Source organism: Harpia harpyja, chromosome 8 (assembly GCF_026419915.1).
Source record: "Harpia harpyja isolate bHarHar1 chromosome 8, bHarHar1 primary haplotype, whole genome shotgun sequence".
NCBI classification, from domain to species: Eukaryota; Metazoa; Chordata; class Aves; order Accipitriformes; family Accipitridae; genus Harpia; species Harpia harpyja.
The window spans coordinates 17,566,050-17,589,963 of NC_068947.1; the positions used below are offsets into that span (position 1 = coordinate 17,566,050).

Sequence of the window (23,914 nt, forward strand, 5' to 3'; positions counted from 1 at the left end):
GAGAGCCGTTCTCGGCCATATTTCTCTTCAACGTGCTTTTTACTTCACATCATATTTATGGGTAACTTCAAGCCATACTTCACAGGCAACTATAGCTATCCTCTCCTGGACATGCTTCTGCACCGCTGTTTCCGTAAAGCCAGCTGGCCCCTTCCCTCTCATCTTCTGCTTCACTCCCTTTTCAAACGACTGACAGACAGACATACTCCTACATGCCAGCAACTCTGCCACCTGAAATGGCCAGGCCTTCAGAGCACAGGGACCAGCAGGAGATGGTTTTGAGGCAAGGAGGATGCCATAATTCTGCCCCTGCCCAGCTGCTCTGAACAGAAACCCCCACGAATTACATTTTTCCTTGGTGCTATATGTCCAAAGCAGGAGAATTTGTACAACACATGGATGCCACGGTGTCAGAGCACAGCCTGGGAAGCAGGAACCTGTGTGGCTACAGCAACAGCCCCATCCATGGGAAGGAATGCATGGCTTGTCTTGAGTGGGTCATGGAGGGGATCTATCTCCCCTCTGGCAGAAGGAAACCAATTCCAGTGACCTTTCACTGCTCTCCTAGTCAACTAATTAATGGGGTAGTCATAACTGCCCCCCCAAGGGAGAGGAGCACATTTTTACCTCCCTGGCCTCTAAAGATATCTACACAAGTCAAGAGAGATTACACAGAGACTGATGGAAGTAGTGGTGGCATAAAGCCAGACACAGAGATACATGAGGATGCACTAAAGAGGTTCCAAAAGAAATCCTTACGAGCTTGTCAAAACCGGCCTCCGGGCCGGAGACATCCCCTGCAAGGAGAAAGCGTGTCTCAACGCCTGGGACAGCTGGGTTTGCCTTGCCATTGAAAGGTAAAATATTCATCAAGTATCACTTTCTAAACATTAGCTGTTTTTCAGAAAAGGGCTTTCTGACTCCCATTCATAAGGTAAGACTGACATGCTGAAACACCACCCAGCACTTAATGTGAAAACTCTTTGAGCTCAAGGTATGACGAGCTAGCGGAAAAGACATTTTTCAGGGCCTGTCATACAAGCGCACGGGAAGCCTGATGTGCAGCCGCTGCGGCAGATGGAAAACCCATTCAGACCAGCAAGGTCCTTATTTCACATCGACAGAAGTCGATGGCTACTCACAGCCCCTCACGGAGGAGGCCAGCCTGACAACTGCTGCGAAACAGAGGTCCTCTCCACCCAGGCCCGGCCTGAAGAGCCTGTCAGGACAAGAAGCAGCCACCAGAGCTGAGGCACGGCAAGGCACAGCTGATGCCTCGGGTCGCAAGCGAAGCGCGCCCAATCCAGCTGTTTCTGATAAACCATAACTTGCCTTCCTAATGCTGAAAACTCCTGCCACAGTGAGATGGATGAAGATCTCGGGTTACATGTGGGGAAGCAAAAGAAGAGGAGCAATACCAAATGACGTTCCTTCAACGCTGATCACTGCAGGAGAAACCTGGTGGCTCATGCCACTTCCCATTTTCCTGATCATGGATTCGTAACGTGTTTCAGATTAAACAGTCCCTGTTTCACATTTTAGTGATCAAATGCGTAACTGGACTTACAGAAGACTAAGTGTCCCTGACTTAAAGCACTTTAATACCAATATAGCTTTATGGCTTTAAGGAAGAAAAAAAGAAAAAAACAACAACAAACCAAACAAAAACCCAGGAGCCACTGCTTTTGAGGCCCAGGTAATACCCTCCTTTGTAGTGATTTAAAACACAGCAGATAAAACATTTACAATTGTTGGGAGCCAAGAAAAAGGTGTCTCCAATAAAGTTTTTATATATAAATAATATGTTCTCTCCCTTAGCTCTATGGACATTATTCACAGAAAAGAAATTTATTCTCTTAAAAAAAATGTTTCCATGACAATCTTCCACAACAGGCAGAGAGCAAAGGAACTTTATTATATATAACTTATCTTTTTTTAGTTCTCTTTGTTGCAATGATTTTTCTCATAGCACTAGTAGCACTGATCTTGCACTGCAACTGAGAAGAGCCCTGGTGGGCCTAGCATTAAAGGTGTTGGACCTAGAGCTCAGCAGCAGTGCAATAGCGGAGCAAAGCATTGACAGAAAAGGAAACTTTGGTCAGGGCAGCACCAGCTTTCTGTTCATTTTTTGCAACTGGTCTCCCTGGGGGGACCACAGTAACTCCTCCCAGGCTCTTTCCATGAGGATGAGGTTTGATCCTGCCCCCTGCAAGCACCGATCCTAAGTGGAGATCAACACACAGGTTTTGCAGGGATTCACCTTATCAGCTTCGAAACAGGTACCTCCGTCCTAGCGTGGGGTGGGCCCCAGAGCTGTGCTTGTGATGGTGGCTTCTCTCTTACTCCAGTAAAGCTTACTGGAAAAACCTACTCGTTTCTCTTCATCAGCATGACCTCCGTCACGACATTGGCACTGCTAGATTCGTACCTTCCAGGAGATCAGCCACCAGACAACCCATCAGAGAAGCACAGCAGAAGAAGTTTCACAGGGCCACAGAATCAAAAGGTTCAGTTTTTGGTTCTTCAGCTTATCTGAAAATAACAGCTAAGCCAATCTGGGGCTGAAGTAATGCAAAGTGTGGCTACGTGGCAAGCAGAAGAGTACTCGAGATAGTCTGAATCTAGCCAGTACTGGTTTGCTTTGGTTCGGTTGTATCCCATGCTGCTAGGTGAGCACCAACACAGCAATCCACCTAATTCTTCTGGCTGGTATCTACCTAATCAACCCAACTTTGGACAGTTTTAGATGCTTCTCTATAACCTTGAAGAGTAGTGTAGTCAGCATGTAAACTCTCAGCTAATTTTATATTATTGTTCAGTTCAGCTTATATTATTGTTCATACAACACAACAGCTTAGGTTTTAGACAGACTGTTACAACTCAGTTGCCAGAAGATTTGTCGCACCATCTCATGACTGCTTTCCTGCTGGGGTTATATCCTTGTGAAGAGTAAGTGCTGCTCATTAATAATCTCCATTTTCCCGACTGCAGGCAAACAAATAACTCATGAGGGCAAAGATGCCTAATGTGTCACATCCGCTGAAATATATCAAGCTACGGTAGCATTCTCCAGCTCACTGGTATAAAAGGAGATATGGCAAACTGCAAGATGTAGAAAGCAAGACGTGTTTTAATTACCAAGACATTTACAGGTAACACATGCCTACAAAAACAGGCACACAGCTTTACGCATCATTAAATATGTTAAAAATACAAAACTTCGAAGAACAAATACAAGGATCCAGATGTGAGCATCGCATAAGAACTACACCTGGTGTCAATTCAACCTAAACACTCGGCTTCCCTCAATCCTGCATATGCCACTAAAAGTATAACAGTCTATACGAAAAGCAGCACATTGCTGACATGCACTGTTAGTGACGTCCTTAAAACTGCTGAATGTAAACTTGAAAGCAGATTATCTCAAGAGGATAAGCAACTGCCACATGTGCATGAAGTCAGCTCATTGCAGAACAAGTTGCAAGCTACAGCTGAAAAATATTAAAGCAATCTTCCTGGAAGACAGACTGCATTAATGAACAGGCTATTAAAAGCCTATTCCCACTTATGCCAAGTATGCAACATAGAAAAGGGTTAGAGGGAAGAGCGTGGCTTTATAACAAGTGCCTGATGCAACTGGTTGTTCTCCAGATGAACAAACTGTTAGCAGGTAATCATATAGCAAACTGAGCAGGTAGGTGCACATCAGCAGTTTGCCATTTATTCTGCCTTATGCTCAAATTCTTGCATGCTCCACAACACGTATCAGGGAACGCTATGCTGGCACATCAACCTATCTTCTGGTCCTACTTCCAGCCAAGTCCTCACTGATGCCATTGCAACCATGACACTGTCCTTCAAATAATTTTCTGAAGTATCGTCTGTTAACAAAACCGTATGTTTAGTAGCTTCAATACAAATTATGCATCTGCACACATACACACAAACCTCTGTAGAATGAATAGTGTCAATGCTGTGAAAACAAACACTTAGAAGCAAGGAAATGTAAAAAGTCAGGCTGCAGAAACACCCTCATTTCGTTCCCTTGGTGCATCTAATCAAGAACAGCATATCATCCAGGTACAACAGGTGGCAGCTGTTAATAAAAGTGAACAGCATCCTAGGAGAAAGCCACTGTGCAGATTTGCAGTAAGCACTTTTGAAAACAAGCTTTCTTTGGATAGAGAAAAAAATTAAAAATATGTAGAGAAACAGGTAAGAAGAGAACTACTAATTAAATACTTATAGTGAGAGAACAAATGCATCTAGGAAACTGATATACAAGTATCACTGGAGGACGAACATAAAATAACAGATCAAGTTTCAAATTAAGATCCTGTGGCTTTACCCTCTGAGCCACTGAAATCAATGAAAACATTCCAAGTTTCACAGTTTCACCTACAACCTCATGATATTTGGGGGACAAAAAAGGAAAAGATTGAACTGAAAGACCAGTGACCACCTTAAAAACTCAACTTTTGTTTGCAATGAAGTAACTTCCTGGCCTATTTAGTTGGCAAGATGGTTTTGCAAGTGAAAGTGACCCACACAGACACAGTCATGACCCCCCAAACCTCAGAAATTAGACAAAGGTAAAGATCCTAGAACTATATATGAGCATATACCAAATTTCCCAGGTTTTAAAAGCCAGTACTACTACTTGGACGACCCTGGATCTTGAGATGCGGACAAGATTGACAATGGCAAGTCCTGGCACAGAAGCCCTCAATAGGAAGCCTCCATCGGTGTTGGTTTCCCCGATGAAGAGCAGCGATGTCGCAGCGGGAGACACAGTTACCAAGGGCATTAAGGGGGCAAGATCTCACCTGCCAACACACCCAAAGGCCTTTGGCCACCAAGTCTCCATTCCCCGGAGTCTATGGTGGAAGACACAGGGGAAAGGTGAATTTACTCAAGGCAAAATTAATACTGTGACATGTGAAAGTGTATATGGCATCATAGCACCTGCTGTTGTCTACTGGAACCATTTTTGTCCATATTTATCTGCATCCACCTGCCTATATTCTCTTAAACAGACAGAAATTGTGTGAAATGAGGCACTCTAGCCTTTGCTTCAGGTAAGAGGTCCTGACGGGCTCAGATGAGAGCTGCCTCCTCCATCCTACCCAAGAAGAGGACAGAGGGGTCTGCAGTAGGAGGGGGCTTGCAATGGGAAAGGTGGGGCGCAGGGCCAGGGACTGATGCCACCGCATATGGACTTCTCTATACTCTCACCTAAACACTGCTTAAACTGACAGCCAGTGCCTAGTCACAGGAAGCATTTTAGGAGACTGCTGCCTCAGCTAGTGTAGAGCAGTCACCTAACTTGCACGACCTGCATCTCACACAGACTCCATGGCAGGCAGCCCCAGCCCTAAGTCGCTCCACACCTACCAAAAAGGCTGGGAGCTGCACCGTTCCCCCTGTGCTCATCAAAAAGCGCTTCAGAAGGCGAAGGCAGGGCATGAAGTTCGCACAGAAACACACCTGCTACGCCAGTGTATAATTTTGCATAATACACGCAATGCAATGTGCCCCTAGCAGGCGACAGCCGTGCAGGTGCCCTTTGGAAACACTTCACTCCTTCAAGGAGGGCCTGCCAGAGCAAAAGACGCATTTCCAGCTCTCTGCAGGGAGGCTGCTCTGCCCACCTACCCACCCCAGCACCTCCAGGGTGCCCAAATACTTCTCTTCTCTTATGTTTTTTTACCTCTTTAATACAGAAATACATCCTGAACACGAACTCTTCTGTGAAAAGGCCACTTTTAATATTAATTGCTTTGCCTCCATAGAAGAAACTGGTAAATTATATTTTTAGCCGCTGCTTCCCACAGTTGCAGAAAGCCGCTTGACTAACTGCAACTAAAAATGTACCTTTTTCGAGCTTAACAATAGCGCTAAAGGAAACGATAAACAAATCTCTTGGTGGATGAGAAATCAAATGACTCAATTTGCCTCAATGACTTTTCTGTAGTGCTAAAGGTTATACCTAAAAAGTAGGTAAATGTAATCCCAGTTCAAGTTTGTTTATAAGAACTTTGGCTCAATATATTGTCAATACATTGTCACTCCGCAACGCTATATGGAGTTATTCGGACATTTCATCAGGGTCCACAGCAGATAACACAGTCTATTAGGTCTATTAACAGAGCCTCATACCACCCTCACCGCAGTGATGGCAACGTAATCTCAGCTGTCTAAAAATGAAAAAAAATCATTATCTTGCAATATCTGCCTTTGCCCGATTCCCGTTGCCCAGCAATTGACCCTTCAGAGCCCCAAGCAGAAGGCTTGAAACAATCCAAGAGTATATTGTGCACAGGCTTGCAAAGTTAGCTGAATACAGCTAACTCAGCAGGGTTTCAGAGCCACAATTTAAAGCTAAATTGGCTTGCTCTTCATAGAGGAACTATGTTTCCTTAGGATTAGCAATAAAGACTGCCTGAGCTGATCTGACAAATCAGCCTTTTACCCAAAAATGTCAGATTATAGGCTGCGATAATTTTATTCAACAGCAATGGAAAGAATAATCTGTTCAACATTCTCCTGCGCTCAGCTAAAATACACTTAATTGCATCAGGCACTACCAAACATTTTTCAAGCCCAGAAAATAATAACATGCCTGACATTATGGCAACATAAACCGCAAGAAGTACCATAAAGATTTGATTTAAAGTCCAATGCTAAAGACGTTCACAGGGAAGGTTTAAATATCTCACCTTAGCTCACCCTCTCGTGCTTAGGCGCTGGTAGGGGCTGCTGATTCCTGTCCCACACAGGTCACTCAAAAGGCATTGTCTATCAAGCTGTCCTCGAAGCAGCTGGTAAAGTAACTAGAGTTTGGCCCACAATATATAACACCTCATGCTCTCCTGAAGACCTCTTTAGCTTCTAGCAATTTCAGGGTGAGGTAATGGCAGATTTTTGGCATCCATTCCATATTGCCTTGATTCTGTACAATGCATTGTGTCAGTGCGATGGATCTGAGCCTAGCTGGGGACTCGTTAATCCACAGATTTCATTTCTAAACACACAATTTTCTGAAACAATAATGCGCACTAACTCCTCTGGAGTTGCTGAAGTCTGCTGCAAATCAAAACCTGTTTGGTCCCCCCTTACTGAAGTTAGATGTTTCAGTGACCCTAAGGGCCTGGGCTCTGCCAAAACAGCTACCAGACATTAGTAGCAAGACTTCTACTTTACACTATCATGGCAATTTTATTGAAATTTAGGCAATGCCCTTGCTCAACAACAGCTTTACGAGACAAAAATCAGATGTATTTTGAAAGCAAAAAAAAAAAAATTGACATGCAGGCACTAATCCTGGAATAATAGGCTCATAAAACATCAGCTTAGAAAAATGCAGCAATTACACTGATCCAGTGAGCTGTCCATGGGAGACAGCTTTGTTTCCACATTTTGTTTCGCTGAACTCCACTTGTGAGCATATTAAGTGTACACTGCTGCAGATTAACTTTTCTTCTGCAAGTGAGCAGACTGGAAGACTACACACGTCCAATTCCTGGCTCACGCCATGGACGGAGGGACAGCATCAGGCCCTTACGGAGCTATCTTCTCTTCCAGCCTCTGGAGAAGCATGGTGTTGCTCTTGGGGGGATTTTCCCCGGAGACAAGGCAAGTTTAGGGATGGAGGTGGGTAGGGAGAGACGACAGAAGGTAACTGCCACGTGCGGCTACTGATGCCATGTCTCAGACAGCTCCATTAACTCCAGCCTGACTTTGGCTGTCTGATGTCTGGAGAAGGAGATCTGTGAGGTCTGAGCGTCGGTGTCACCCAGGCCCAGATGTGGCACTGTCGTACCTAACTCTCCAGCACCTGGTCCGCTGTTCACCGAGATTTCTCAGAAGGCACAAATATAGCTTAATCAATGGATCTAGCCCTTCATGTATCAGAATGCTTTTGCAGCAGTACTTTGCCGTGGGGATAAACCGTTTCTTATGTAAAATGTCCTCTTCCCACAGAACCTCCTCCCATGACCTGCTGCCGCTGGTCTCCACTCTCACGTGGCCTCGCGCTTTCGCTCCCGATCCCATTCCCACCCTTGCCAGCCTCAGCCTCCTCTCCGACACAGCCTTGCACTCCAAAAGAAAGGAGTCTGGGTAAGCAGATGTTTTTCTTCTCCTCCTCATATCACAGGCAGAGCTCAGTCACCCGTGGTGGGCTCCATGTAGGCAGAGCTGCCAGCAGCTGTGAGGCAGAGCCAGTTTGGGCACGTTTCAGCTGCCTTTGGCTGGAGGCCATGCGAAAGCTCAGCAGAGGAATATGCCCAGAAGAGCTGAGTGTCCATCAGCTCTCTACTCGGGGTGAAATTCTCCCGTGGGGTCACGCGTGGGATGGAAAGCATTCACCCCTCCGGTTAGAGGGAGGAACCTCACTGAGATAGGACCTCACCTGAAGCAAATAATTAATTACTCTTATCTCCTATCCATTAACTCAAATGGCTTATCCATAAATACCTGGAATTAAATAGGTGGATTTTCTGGGAAGATGGACCTTTGATTAGTCAATTTGAAACTATGAAACTGATCTTTCACCTGCTGAAGTTGAAAGCAAGAGCTTCCTTTGATCCCGTGGTACAAGATCAGGTCAGACAGAGCTCAGAGATCATCATGCCTGTCCACAAAGGCAGACACCGCGGCTCAGCAGGAAGGAGGTGTGATTCTCCCAGAGTTTCTGCTTGTCACTTTGTCACAGTGCGAGTTATACAAAACATGGGGGGGGGGGGGGAAGCAGCAGGCCTGGGAGCTGAGACAGAGGGGCGTGTGGTGTATCTTTTTATTTTTTCCCCTCTTAACAGACTGAGATAAATGTAGCAATCCAAAAAGGTGGAGGTGGGAAGGACGTGTGTGTGCATGTGCCTTTTTATCAACTGGAGGATCATTGGATGTATCTGTTACCAAGGAGAAGCACATGCTTGGTAACAGAAGAGAGCAAAATTCTTTTTTTTTTTGCATTCCTATATGATAACAATCACTAGCCTTATCATTTTTCTCATGATGAAATTCAGAGCCCTATATTAAATTTCACTCCGTGACAAATTTACTGGAATGAAAAAAAAAGAAAAAAAAAAAATCCGAGAGTGCAGGAATGCAAGCTACCAAGATGCAATCTTAACAGCAGCACACTTATAGTGCTGCTGGAGCTGGAGGAAATTACACTCTGCTTAGCCCCACTGGTCCAAGGAACTCTCAGTAATAACAAGGCATCCTGCCTTGGGTAGCCCTCTGTTAAGCATCTGATAAAACAGAGGCAGAAGTCAGATAGCTCCAACAACTCTTCATCGGGGGGCCCTAGCAGGCTTCTCCTTGCTCTGTTTACCACCCAGCCAAGCCCCTACCAGTCTTTATGAGGTTGTGACATATCCTGATTGATGGCTAAAAGCCTCCACTGAAGGGTTCTGGATAATAAACAAAAAGCAGAGACCCTCCACGGACTTTTCTTCCTAGCACCCTAGGAAAAAAACCCAAAACATCCAGGGTGCATCTCTCATCTTTTGCCATGCCGCGATATCAACAACTTCTAATCGCTGAACTGTACCCCCTCCTGCAGGCACACGCAGCATCTCCCATCGCTTTGATAAGCAAGAAGTACCTGTATGTACCTACACGCAAAATGTCACGACTAGACGGCACACAGTGGTGACCGGTCATCCGCAATACAAGTCTCACCATTAAAAACACATTTCTGACCAAAAAATAAGCAAACAAATAGAAGAAAAAAAAAAAAAAAGGCAGGTCGAGGCAAGCGAAGTATTTCAAGAGGAAAGCAACATTACAGCCACGGAAATCTCAGTACGTGAGGGAGAAGCGCCGTTTCCACGCCCGCAGCGTGCGGCAGCGCCGCGGGGAAGTTGGGAGGGAGCCCCGCGCCCCCCCCGGCTCGGCGCCCCCCGCGGGGGGGGGGGTGTTCTCCTCCGGGGGCTCATCCTCCCGGCCGGCAGAGACCCAGCACGCTCATCTCACACACCGCCGACCTCCCCAGCCGCCCCCCGCCCCCCCGAGGGGCGCCCGGCGGCCCCGGCCCGGGCGCAGTACCTTCTCTCCGGTGAGCACATGCAGCCCCTCCCGGACCTTGGCGAAGGACCCCTCTCCCAGCTTCCTGCCGATCAGGTAGTTGCCGACCCGCTTGGTGTGCTGGAAGTCGCGGAGCCGCTCCCGCGGCGCCGCCGCCGCCGCGCTCAGCCAGGCGGCCAGGAAACTGCCCTCCGCGCCCGCCGCCGCCTTCCGCGCCTCCCCGCCGCCGCCGCCCGCCACCGCCGGCGGCTCGCTCAGGAGCCCGTCGCCCGCCGCCGCCGGCATGCCCGGCCCTGCCGCTGCCCCTGCCGCGCCGCCTGCCCCCGGCCCGCGGGGCGGTCACCGGGCGGGCAGGAAAGTTGCTCGGGGGAGAGCGCCGCCGGCCAGGCTGGGGCGGAGGGGCCGGGGGGCGGAGCGGGGCTGGCGGGGGGCCGGGGCTGGGGCGAGCCGGCGGCGCGGTGCCCCGGGCTGCCGCCCCTCATTGGATCCGGCGCCTCCCCTCCTCCTCCTCCTCCCGCCCGCCGCTGCTCTGCCCCGCGCCGGCAGCGGCTGCAGGCGTGAGGCTGCCGTGCCGAGCGGGGAGGAGGGAACCGGGGGAGGGAGGGACCGGCGGAGGGCGGGGGAAAGGGCTCATTCAGTTTGAATTTGCGGTAATTTAATCCGCTCGCACGCGGCGGGAGCAGATGCGATCCAAACCCGGCAGCCTGGGTGTTTTCAAGTCCGGCTGGCCCCTCCTCCCCTCCCCTCGGCACCCCAAACCGGGGGTGGCAGCGCACCCCTCTCCGGGGTTGCACCAGGGGACTCGGCTGCCGGGCAGCGCCGTGACTCTGTCTGTGTGTGGCTCTGCTTTATTGCTGCCCGAGAGTATCTTTTGTGCCGCTTTTCCCCACCTTCCTTCCCGAGCGCGCCTGAGCCCTCCTCACTCCCGTGGCGGGGAAACGCGCTACCGCGACGCGATCGCTGCTGCTCCGGCGGGCTCCGGTCCCGCTCCCCGCCTCGTTCACCACCCGCTTCTCCATCTTACGCCTCCCGGCCCTCTGCGCTCCTCTGCCTGCAGCGCCCGCCTCCTCCTCCTCCTCCTCTTTTGCAGCGCGGGGGTCCTGGCCGAGCACCCCCCCCTCTCCCCGCAGCCTGCATCCCCCAAACGCTCTCCGGGGCTCGGTGGACCGGGAGAAAGGAGGCGACCTGGGCAGCCATCTGCCGCAGGCTGCGTCCAGGGGACTGTCATTTCCCTACCGATCTTCCCCACCTCGCGGAGAGGGAGAAGAAACGGGTTTATTGCCATTTTCACTGCCCAGCCCCCCTCCACCTAGCTGGAGGCTGCACTGGCAAACAGGAGGGAGAGGGAGAGCAGGGACGGGGGATGAGAGAGAGCTGGCAGAGCTACCCTGCTTTGAGTTTCCGATGGTCAGTGATGCTAGCAACCTTCAGCTCGTGCTGTGGACGATCTAATAAAACAGTTAATTCATCAAAATGCTTCACGGCACGGAGGATTTTTAACTTAAGACCTGTCTTTAGCATGGTATCAGCAAGGAAGTCATCAAGGACCCCTGTTTACACTTAGGCTTAATCTACGTTTTCAAGTTTTGCCCGCGTGGTTGTGTTAGTTAATGCTTTGAAAAAAAGAAATCACGCGCACCCTAACAGATGCGAGCTATGTCAGCAAAACCTCCGGTAAAGATGCAGCTGTACCTGATAAAAACCGGTTTCGAGCTTTGCTGCAATCACACTCCCGCCCCATGTGAAGCTGTTTTTCCCACCAGAGGGCTGGCGAGCACAGCTCTCCCTGCGCACATGCTGCCACCTCTTTTTAAGCTCTTCTTTTACTCCTTAAAAATGTCAAGCCAATTTTACACCACGCTGCTGTCCATTAGCCTTTGCTTCTGTCTCAACTCCGCTTCTATCACTTCGCTGGGAGAACTGTACCCCTCTGGCCCCTTCCTCTAGAGTAGTCTAGCTGAATCACTAACTGGATTTTGGCTGGCATGGGTGTTGATTAGCCACGCCCTCCTTCCACACCACCTTGCTTTGGTAAAACTTCCTAATTTAAGCCAGAGCTGAGCAATGTCATGATTTTACCGTGCCGATCATAATGGATAACAATTTGTAGTCTCCCCCGTGTCGGTCCAGGCTTCCCAAGCCATAGTTAATCAGATTAAAACATACCCAGGTCTGGCTTTAGGCAAAAGCTGGGCAGCTGCCCAGGGAGGCTGGAGGCAAGGAGCTCCAGGCTGGCTGTGCGGGACGAGGCATTGCTGCCAGAGGTGCTGAGCCCTGCCACCTCCTGATGACCCCATGGCTGGGGCTCCTCAGGGTGCAGCTGGGGTACGAGCCCTCTCCATGCACCATGCAGCAGCAAGCCAAGCACTCTTTGTCAGCCCTCTTGGCCCAGCCATGTCAGGAGTCATGCCGGTCTCTTCCCACACTTAGCAGCAGTACTTATCCAGACCCCTTCTCTTTCCTTGCAGGGGTAAGTAAGCATCTAGTCTGCTGGGAAAAGAAGAAGAGGAGATGGAGGGAGCAGGTGCCCCTGCTGCGTGGAGCTGGTGGCTGATAGCTGTGTGGGATGAAGGCCCTTACTGCAAGGCAGAATACAGGGAAGGAGAACTGGGGAAGCAGACTCGCACTCCCGATTTCTGGAGCTCAGCTGGCCACCTTCCACTATCTGACTTTGGATTCCCTGAAACTTTTACTGACCCCTCCAAAATGTATTCCCAGTGGCTAAATACAGCACGGTTCTAGTGCTGAGAACCCTGGAACTGGCTCCACACCACCACACTCAATGAAATATATGTTTTCAGATGAAATTTCAAACAAAACAGAAATCCAGCACTGTCACCGTAGGCAGAAACTGGAGAAGGGAAAGCTCCAAAGCCAATAAATAACATTTTGGTTTTAAAATATACACTCATCCCATGCTCTGGATACATTTACAAATATTACAGCACAGGGCCACCCAAAACAAAAGTCTGCACATTCTCTGACCTGCCACTGTCCTGGGAGCAGTTTGGTCCCCTGTGGGAAGGTGTAGGGACACAGGACCATGACACACTGTTTGAACTGATGGCTGCTGTGCTGAAGGTGTGCTCCTGGTAGCTGGAGTGCACTTTGACATGACACAACCCTAACAGCAGAACTGGTCCTGCCCCCGCTCTCCCCCACAGTGCAATGCTGTGGCAGCATGTTTTTGCTGCCGTGCTATAAACAGGATTGGTGAAGTGATCCAGGCTTTTTAAAAGTGCCTGGAAGTTTAAGACAAAACTCCTCTACTGACCTGACCACCAGAGAAATATAAGTGGAAGTGCACAGTGAGGCAGTGCAGGTAACCTTCTACCACACTCTGCCATGCCAATGTTGTCCTCAGACAAAAAGAAGGTCTGTTATCAGACCTTCATCACCCTCCTGAATCAACTGGGATTGATAAATCTGGTTCCCAACAAAGCTGAATTGTCCAGGAGAGAACTTCATTGATGTTTCCTAAATCAAAGCCGGAAGTGGGAAGGTGCCAGGAGCATCCCTCTGTTTGCAGGGAAGGTGACCCAATCCTTGCACAGGTCAGGACAGCGGCAAGGCGAGATTGTTCAGTGGTGAGTCTGGGTCTACGTCACAGACTTCTCTGGTCGGCATGATATATGTGAGGTTTATAACAATATTGTTGTATGGGAAAAAAAAAAAAGGAAAAAGCTGTACTGCAGACAGTTACATTGGAAGAATAAAAAGTACCTATTGCTTTCCAGTTGTGGAGAGGCTATATTCTATACTACTTAAAGATATTACTATGCTAAGAGGGTTTGCAACTATATTTGCTATATAGCTGTTCTTGTAATGGACCAATACATGTTTCAGACAGACAATGCAAGAATTCCCAAGTGTCTCCTATGCAGAGAACTTGAACAAGGAAATAGGAAACATGGCTGCCCAAGAAAATGCTGGAAGACACGCCTGGATGCAGCTTCTGGCTAATCCGTATACGCAGCGATGGAGTGCAGAGGAAAGGCGTAGCCCTGTTTGAACAGTGACAGCATGCCCTTGGGCAGGAAGAGCTGTAAGGTAAAGAACGAGTTAGCTAGCAGCAGGAGACCAGCTCATAGTTTAAATGGCAATAAGCACTACGCAGCAAGAGATGCTTAACACGCACAGGCCTGCATCCTCCACTCCCTGGCTTTAGAGCTCGGCTCAGCCACCCCACGCCGGCCTCAGCATCTGTAAGTATGGATTCCCAAAAAGGGATGCACGTCATTGCCAGTAAATCCTTACTGGCATAGGAGAGGTGAGCTGAGACCACGTGCCTTCATCTTCTGCTTCCCTGCTGGTGTCACCTGGAGAAGGGGGGAACCTCACACACTGCAAAACAAACCGGACCCTTCCCTTGCCCAAAGGAATATGCTTTCAGACAGGCAGACAGAGGTATGTACTTTTGTTTAGGCTCACGGCTCCCACGCAGCTAACAGAAACATGGTTTTGGCCACTGTGATGATTAAACAGATGTTGACAGTATGTTTTTCAGTCAAACACCTGAAAATCAACTTCTTTTAAAAATAAAACTGGCAAGAAATGGCCATTGCAGCAAACATTAGGAGAGCTCTGAAAGAACCCAGTGAATATATTTTTCTTAATTGACTCAACTTGAGGACTTAATGAGTTAACAGTATCCTTTTAAAGAGGCAAGACTGCTGCCTTCTCATGATTTCTATCCTGTCCAGCTGTGCCCATCAGGGTGCAGTCTGGATGGAAAGGGGATCAAAGGCTGCATTCATTTCTGTCCATGCTTTAATTTAAATTTAACTCCAGTGTGCTTTATTTTGAGCTGCAGTCTTTCTAGGTAATGACATTTTCTGATTAACTGTTGAAATTACTGATGAATTAAAGGCAGTGTCTGTCTTCAGGTTGCAAAAGCTGTAATAACAAGCTACTAAAAATAACTTAGAGCTTGATTTAAACCCATGAAAGCAAAGAAATTCAGAGTTACCCTGACAGTATTGTCCTTTGCCATCTTCAGCATTTTAAAATATTGTAGTAAAATGTATTATTGGCTTGCAGACTGGGAGTTTTGCAGCCACGAGGAAGACTGAGGCCCCTGGGCCCGATCCCCAATGTCAAGGTCTACCTGGGCTGAATCCTTCAAGGGGTCAAACACTACAGCCGAATTCCCAGGCTGCAGTACCATGTCCAAGGAGGATGTGGCTGAGGACAGAACTGGAAAACACTGGTCCAGCACCAGAACATGGCGCTGCAAAGGATACATTTGTGAGCCTGAGAGCCTGTCAGCAAGATGTTTTGCCTTACTGTGCTGTTGCCTCTTCTGGTGCAGCTGGTGGTGGCAGCTTTCCAAGCACTTCTCGTAGAAGCACGGGGCTGTCGCCTGGGATGCTCGAATTTTCCTTACACCTCACCTGCGTATGTGATTCACACTAATTGCTCTCACTTGTCCTTCTGAAGAGATCTGAGGTCCTTGAGTGAAGGAATGATGAAATCTCAGCTCTTTTCAATAGTATGATGGTAAATGAGGAAGCAGGTAAACTCATAATTATGCTGCACAAGAGCAACGAGTAAATTCTGTTCTGGTCAAATTAAAAGTGGGTAATTTACCATTTACCTGCCACATCACCAGGCCTTTTGATGTCAGTGGTTAACTGCTGACTTAAGTCAGGTTGTAGTAGAAACCCTGACTTAGTACTGATGTCTGAGGTTAAAAAAAAGTCAAGTCATCTTGTTATTGCTTACTCTCTCTTTGGTATTTTGTTCTGATTTAAAATAACTTGGGTTTTTTGCTGTTTGTTTTTCTTTTTTTTTGACAGCTGTCTAGTTTTATAATATTTGGGTTTCAGATATTACAGGGATATTAATTTAAACCAGTTGCCTTTATTACATTTTTTGAAGTGAGAATGTATTTTTATTTTTTCTTAAAGAATTTGTAAGACGTGTTTTTTTAGTGTTTAAATCCCTGTCTGAGTTCAGACTGACAAGAACCTAAGTTTACTGGCACTTCCACAATAACAGATGATGTACCCTGTACAGCAAGGGTGCCCTTTCTCCCCTATCGTGCAACATGGATAGCAGTGAAGAAGACAACTCTTTCAGTAGGACAGTGATGACCAGTATCAGCTGATAATGTTATGACTTATGTGCCTACATATGGGTATGCAGATACCATTCAGCTGACAGTGACAGTGGTATTTCTAAATCCGTGTAGTCTTGTAATCATAGGGAATGAATATACTTCACCTTTCAATGGCTGCAGGAAGAGGACTTCATAAGCTTAAAACTCGTATTTGAAAAATATTGAACAAATTTTGTCCTAAAAAATATTCAGAATATATATATATATATATATGTAAAAGTACCTAAGTAAGCATTGAAACTATTTGATGAGTTTTACAGAAATACGTTGGCAATGGGGTTATCTGTCACAGTCTCTTTGAGCACCAAAAGCTCTACTTTTCCTGTGCTCCCACCAAAATCCCCAGTATGCTCTCCGCCCTACCGTTACTGTAATGTAGTTCTCTGCAGCCAATATAAAAATTGAGAGCGTGCGATGACTTGGAGATATCATAAACCAAATTGAATTTAATATCAAAGTAAACAGCAGGGGTGTGCTGTATTGATGTTGTTACTCTTTTTCACATTTCATTAATTAAGAAGTTCAATTTTTGAATTTAAATTAAACCACTGTGAAACCCTCCTTGTAGTGCATGGTGTTATAAAATTTAGGACCTTGAATTTAAGTTTCATTTACATATGAGAGAACACAAGAGTATTGTATAATTATGCCCATGTGAAATACTTTGTATTTGCCAAAGCCTTTAGATATCAGTGGTGGATGACACATAAAGAAAAAGGAAATCAGACTCTTTTGAATCTCTGGGATTAGTGTTTCACGCAGAAAAAGGTGTAAGTATTACAAATTCTGACAAAGCCCCTTCAGTGGACTTCTTGGGTCACTCCATGGTGTCATGCTGGCACACTGTCATTGTACTCTAAGAGTGATTTAAATGCGTAATGAGAATGAAGATGAGTGTGTATTTGAAATACAGCTTTACATTCGAGGAGGGACTGATGCTAGTCCAAACAATCATGCCAATGTCATGCCAGACAACATTCAAGCAAGTAACCTGCCACAATGGAAATTCAGAATAAAGATGCCCTCAAGTAGTGTTCCTTCCAGCTCCTACCTGACAACCTGGGCTCCTTCCTTTAAGGTACATGAAGACTGCTGCACAGAGGTGTACAGCAGGAGCAGACATGCAGGGCGCAGTGAGCAGCACTGTGTTGAACACCTGCTTACAGTTCAGCTCAGGCTGGCTTTAGCTTGAGTTACCTGGATGTTACGTAGAGGAGCTCTGCACATCTCAGCTCTGGCCCAGGATTCCTTGGTTCTTAACAGATGCAGAGTAACATCTCCTCTCCATACTGTCAATAAACAGCTTTCCATAGGCTCATAAAATACTAGATATGTAGCCTGTTAACTTGGGTAACACTTCACCTATGAAAAATATAAAAGGAATGTTACCTCTTCTCGATTGTATAGTGTGTCAAGGAAAAACAATAAAAAAGTTCAGCCAGCCATCATTCTGACTGTTGCACACAAATCCCATCATAAAACTGCTACAAATACAAATTGTGTTAGTATATTTAGTGTTAATTAGAATTTGGGAACCCTTATACATTTAATCAGATTAAAGATCTTGAATTGAATGCAGTCCTGTACTAAGCTATGAAAATTCAACTTGGTGCTTTGCAACTGAAAGCATTAGTTTTCCAACTGTCTTCCTTTGCATATGGATAGACTTGCTGCATGATTATTGCAAATCTCATTTGCAAATCATGGTTAACTTGCTGCAGTCATGTCTCTGTATGCAATTTCCCTAACTATTGAAACCACATCAAAAATTCAGAGCTGGGAAACCCAATTATCAAGTGCACAATTTTTTACAGGTGAATACTTTGGCATACATTCAGGACCTGGCATAGCCCTGAAACATTTCCAAAGTTATATTAGCTTAATAATAAATGAATTAAATAATAAATTATGAATCCTGTTTGTGTGATTTTACCTAATGGGACTTGGTATTCGAAATCTCTAACAATTCACAATTAGCATAAAAATCTATACGGGAGTATTCTTAACTCACAAAAAGAAAGGGGTGCACAGTGTTCTGCAAACATGAAAATAAGTATGGGACCAATTCCCAGTTTCTTTATTTATAAGATTCATGTTTTAATAGGACAGGTCATGCAAGTAAAAAGGCAGACATCTGGCTCTTGATCCTTGCTTCTAGAGCTTTGCAAACACTGAAAGGCTGAAGCAGGTGTAGAGGATGAGCGGTGGAAGCAGAAACAACGTACGGAAGGATGTGATGCTGCTGCAGAGGAAGCAGACGGCCATGCTGAGCATAGGTGAACGGAGGGGTGACTTGGAGAAATGCATCCGATTTCAAGTGGAAACAGATGATTATGCAGAGTCAGAGCTTTTCAGTTGGAACATAGTATGATCCCTTTGTGATGTAGGGTACTTTCTAACAGGTTTTTGACATCTGCTTCCCACCAGGCTTTATATCTATGGCAAAAGCCTCCGTGAGTTAATTAGTACCTGTTTACCACCGTCCATTTAGTCCATAGATATTTCAATCAACAGGTATCTCAGCTTGATGCCAGACTTACAATTTTTTCCTTTGCATGCTTAAAAGAAGGACTAACTGGACTGAACTCAAAAAAGAAGCGAAATGTGTTTCTTTGTTACCTTGAAATTCTTTTGGTGTTAATAAGGGCTTTCTCTCACATGGGCTTCTTCTATTTAATGATTCAGTGTTGGTTTAATCCTGAGCATATAATATGTGCCAGGCTATTGTCATGGAGGTAGTTGTGATACACTTTCTTTGCAGGATCAAGAATGGACAGCCTGGGAGAGATCACCTTCTCGCCTAAGCGTGAAGAACCCTCATAGCACAGTTACCAAAATCTGAGGTGTTTATTTATTTCAATAAATTGATTTATTGTAAAATGCCTGTAAGGTAAAATGATTTTGTTTAATTTCCCTGTAAAAGTCTGGACACATATACATTGTTTAAAAAACCAGATACATACCAGGCTGGCCACTGTTCATCCTGCACACAATCCCCCAGGACAAGTTAACCGTGAGCCTCCCTGCCAGACCCTCAGGCAAAAATTTGAGAAAACAGATGGGCCTTACATTGTGCCCTGAAGGTCAATGGATGCCGGCTCTGCTAGGCCACTGGGAGAAGTAAATTCCTGAGCTGAGGATGTTTCACAAAGAAAGCAGAGCTTACACTCTCCAGATGTTCAAATTCAGGGTGTGTCAGCAAAAACTCTCTGGCTGGTCTCAGCTGTCAAGATAGCACTTAGAGGAGGAGAAGAGGAAATTCCTTGGGCAGCCGCAGTCCAAGCTACGCCGTTTCACTGGTCCGAACTGGTGGTGTCGGATTCACAGCATCAGAATCGACACAGGAACCGATGCCTGGAAACAAATACGGTATGCAGGGACTGTGTATTTCATAAGGAACCTCTCTCGCGATAGCGTGATATTCTTGTGTAATTATTTCCTAAATTACCTGAAAGTTTCCTGCGGTATGAATTTTTTTTTTTTGGTCAACCATATTGTTTTGGCTTTCCTTCCAAAAGCTTGGGGACGCACTGTGCAAAGCCTTCCTTCCAAGGCCGATTTGCCTCCCACCTGTGTTTTGGTCCACAACCGAATCTCTCAACGTTGCACGGTTCCCTTTCCACACAGCTACACATCGCCCTCAAATCCCGGTTTCTGGCTTGGGCATCCGAGACTGCGACGCCGTGGCAGCAAGCAGCAGCTCCTCCGGAAGCCGCCCTCAACTCCCTCACAAGGAACTTGGCCAAAACCAGCCTATCTGAATGATGCTTCCTGCATGCTCAAAGGAATGTTTGCTCTCATTTATTTTCTGGTTCTCCCCAGGTTATTTCTTCTTTCTTGCTTATTTTTCAGTCTCAGAAGTATTAGCAAGAAGCCCAAGTCCGCTATCACATTGATTCAAAGAACACAAACCAGTAGGAGCTCTGGGACAACTGATGGTTTATACCATTTGCTCATGTCTCTAATTTTCCCCTCAACAGAAAAAAAAAAAAAACAAACAAAAAAGAGATGTTGGTGAATTAGTCTTTTCCACGAGATTTTCTTGCCCTTTCTCTCACTGGTGTCCTCAGTACAGAGGCAGGTTTCTTGCCCCCAGCTCCCAGTTTGGCTGCTGCTGCGGCCACTCAGGCTCTGGTCCTGCTGATGCCAGGGGAGGATTTGCTTCAAACGCTTAGGGAGAGAGGATAGGAGCTGGCCAGTGTTAGCAGAAGGAAAGTTGCACAGACTGTTAAAGTGGCTGGCAAACTACCAAGAAACAGCAGTTTCTTCAAGAGCGGCCTGCCTGGCAGCCGGTTCAGCAGGACATGGTGCTCAGCAGCTGGCACTGCACAATGCTCCCCTGCTACAACTACAGGGTCTGGATAAAGCGTCCAAAATGCCCTAGATCTGGCACCACCACCAGATGCGTCTTTTCAAACCCCCCAACAACGGGCAGCTGGCTCCACCACCAGACAGGGGCTGCCCAAAACATCTTCATAGTCCTGGGCACCCCTGCTGCAAGCCTAAACTCCTGAACTTTGAGTGTACTGAGATGAAACTCCCGAACCTCAAGTGTACTGAGGTAACAGTTTTGGAGAGGGTTTTGCTTGGCTCCAGCCTTGTCTCCACATGAAGATCCTGAAGCTGCAGAGGGCTGGCTTTTGCAGTCCCACCCGATTCCTCAGCCAGCTCACCTGCAGAGCCGGCGCTGAGGCGGCCCTCACTCAGTAATGCTAATCTGAGCATCTAAAAATCATCACTCACGTCTCAAAAAAATCATGAAGCTGGCTTGAAAATAAGTCTTAGCTTTTTTTGTCTTTCCGTTCTGGTTTATGGTTTTTTTAGGTTAGTGTCATTTAGACTAGCTCTGAGCATATGTGATCTCTCAAACATTTGTTTACATAGGTAATCCGTGCCCAAATGAGCACTCTTGTTTAACAAAATCAGACTAGTCCTAGTGAGGATGTTTTACAAATTATGCCCTAAATATGTATGGAATGACCAAATCCATTTTGGGTGTAGAAAGTGCTACTTACAAATTTTCTGCAGAGAGCTTCCAGTCAACACATCCTTGTAAATCCTTCAGTGGAAAACTGGAAGTCAGTTCCTGCTGGGTCCAAATAAAGCTTTTACATTTTTTACTGGTAGACTTTCTAGAGAAATGGAGGAAAAAAACCACAGAGAAAAAAAATAGCTCTGGGCTTTTATATTTACATGATTACAGAATCACTCAAAGATGTGTTTGAACATGTCAGGATATGAGGTTGATTATTACAAAACCCAGTAGGTTATTCATTTCTGCACCTGTTTCTTTAGCAAACACATACTTTCTCCCTTGAATCAGCACTGATTTATCCACCTAGCTGATGAACACTAAGTATCACAAAATATTTGGCAGGGAAGAGGAATTACTCATGAAAACTTTGGCTTTAATATCACTTTCAGACCCTGCTACTCCCTGTCTGCTCTTAACTTAAATGGACAAAAGAGATAATGTGACTCAGGCACTAGGTGGGTATTTCTGCCTATCAAAAATAACATCTTAGTCCATTTAAAACAAGGCCCATAAATGCATACACAAAGGAAAAATAAGAAGGAGTAAAGAAAAAAGCTGCTAAATGATCAGAGTATTTTGCACTCCTGTAACCCCATCTGAAAAACTGCATCTGGTTCTGTTCATAATTCAAGGAGTAAGTTGGTAAACTGAAGAAAGTTCAGAAAAGAGCTATGAGAGTGAAGAAAGACCTAAATAATACACTTTACAGTGGAAGAACTTGGTCCTTTTAAGCCCAGCAAAGGGAGAGGTGATTGCTCATTGTCTGTATGTCTAAGTAAGAACACAGGCTCACAGACAAAGCTATAATGAGATCCAGTGTTTGGGAGCTGAATCTAGACAAATTCAAGCTATAAAATAAGACACATATTTTTAACAGTGAGGGTAATTAACCACCACAGCAACCCAGTGAGGCATTATGGCAAAGTCTCCTTCTTTGGAATTCTTTAAATCAAAATCAGATGTTTTTCTAAAAGACATCGTATTTCAAACAGGAAGAAGCCTGATGCTTTGTGTCAAACAGGAAGGCGGGCTAGAGCATCGCAGTAGCCCATCTGGCATTAGAAACCATAAACTAGAATTATTGTTTTGTAATGAACCAGATTCTCTGTGGAGAATCAAAAGTTTTGCCATTGGAGTTGGAAGTTACATTGTTGCAACAGGGAGAGTGGAAAGGTGAAGCAAAGCATCATTTATAGAGAGAGACACTATCTTTCATTCAATCGACTGATATAGTTTGATCAGCTTTCACTAGCTTATCTGGAGTTTTTTCCAGCTATATCCATTCATCTAATAAAATATTTTATCTCCTGACAAACCCAGCTTCACTTATTGTGGAAGGTGATTGAAGGACTAGTCACAAGCTTGTCATTAGGAAATGCAAAGGTAGAGAGAAGCAGACTTACAATGAAAATGAGAAGAAGCTGCAAAACATGGAAAGGTGAAGGACAAATGGGACAAAGTTGTGTTTATGTGATGAATCCAGGGATATATTTAAATACCTAGTGATTAGGTACACAGTCAAAATGCAGAAATTCTTGGTTTACTCATTACAAAAGTGCTGAGCTCCAGAGTGTGTGCGTAATTTGGCACAAAATATTAGAAAAGTGACAACGGCTCAATTGCTTCACCTACCTTTCAATCAGGGGTATCTATCTCATTTATGGAAAAGAAGAGATCAAACCTCTGATGACCTTGTGCCCTTCTTCTCTTTACTTACATATATTTTGTATGGCACTGGGAGGGTCCTGGCAAATTGGCTACTCACCCTCTTGGTCATGGAATTGAAATTTCACAAATCCTTAGATGTAGTGGCTTCTGTAAAACAAACCATCAGAGCATGGAAAAGTGTTAGCTGAGTGGGCAGCAAAGAGATAAATGATTTACAAAGACAGACCTATGGATGGCTAAGCTCAACATAAGGCAGATCCTATTTTTCCAAGGCAGACCATTCCCATACTTGCATTATATTGTGTAAAATTCCTAACCCTTCAGAATGGAGACTATCACTGCTTAAAATTGCTGCTCTGGTACGAGCCATCAGTAACAAGCTTGATTTTGCAGGAATGTTCAGTTGCAGGACTTGGGGCACTTCCAGCTGCTTGCTGGCCCCTGAAGGAGCAGAGTTGGGGCAAGAAAAGCGAGTGTGATGAGTGTCCAGTCATACTTCTCATCCTCAGCTTGCTTCTGATGCCAATAATGCTGCAAGCCCCTCACATAAGTAGCAGTGTTTTACTGTGCCAGACAGTCAAAGTGGGTATGAAAAACCAATCAACTGACTGACAGACAGTGAAGATTATGTAGCAAGAAGATTGTAATGAAATACCTAGTTATTAAGTGCACTGTGGCATTCTGAATCACTTACAGTTATGATATAAGTACTCCTTTAGTCTGTCCCCTAAAATACAATAATACAGGATAAGAAATGACAGATGAAAAAAACAGATCTTTATCTTGAAACAAATAGAATAAGTAGTTCTAAGTGGATCAAAGCCATACATAGATAGATTTAAAGCATAATATTAAAAATGAGTCCATTCTTACAAAAGTTTATTTTTAGAAGTAAGCCTATTGATATAACAGGATGGTTTTTATATATAAGGATTACTACTCAAGGGATTTAAAGGTTTTGACTCTCAATAGCCAAGGTTTTACCCTATCGGTTAAGCAATAACAACGAATATAAATACGTCATCTCGTGACAGATTAAAGCCAGGTTTCTCAAA

At 45.6% G+C, this 23,914-nt stretch overlaps 1 protein-coding gene and 1 long non-coding RNA gene across 3 annotated transcripts in view; both read right to left on the minus strand.

The window, feature by feature from the left end:
- The window catches only part of HUNK (hormonally up-regulated Neu-associated kinase), a 59,455-nt gene extending 48,915 nt beyond the window's left edge, over positions 1-10,540 (minus strand). For both annotated transcript variants that reach the window (XM_052794863.1, XM_052794862.1), the window contains exon 1: positions 10,057-10,540. In XM_052794863.1, coding sequence (XP_052650823.1) covers positions 10,057-10,320 — 264 coding nt within the window. In that variant the 5' untranslated portion in view covers positions 10,321-10,540. The remainder of the gene's footprint in view (positions 1-10,056) is intronic.
- Positions 10,541-19,056: 8,516 nt separating this feature from the next.
- On the minus strand, positions 19,057-23,205 carry LOC128145127 (uncharacterized). The gene is made up of 3 exons (XR_008236352.1): positions 22,824-23,205; positions 21,172-21,288; positions 19,057-19,510 (listed from the first exon to the last, which is right to left on the minus strand). It is a non-coding gene; the product is annotated as an uncharacterized LOC128145127 (long non-coding RNA).
- Positions 23,206-23,914: the final 709 nt, after the last annotated feature.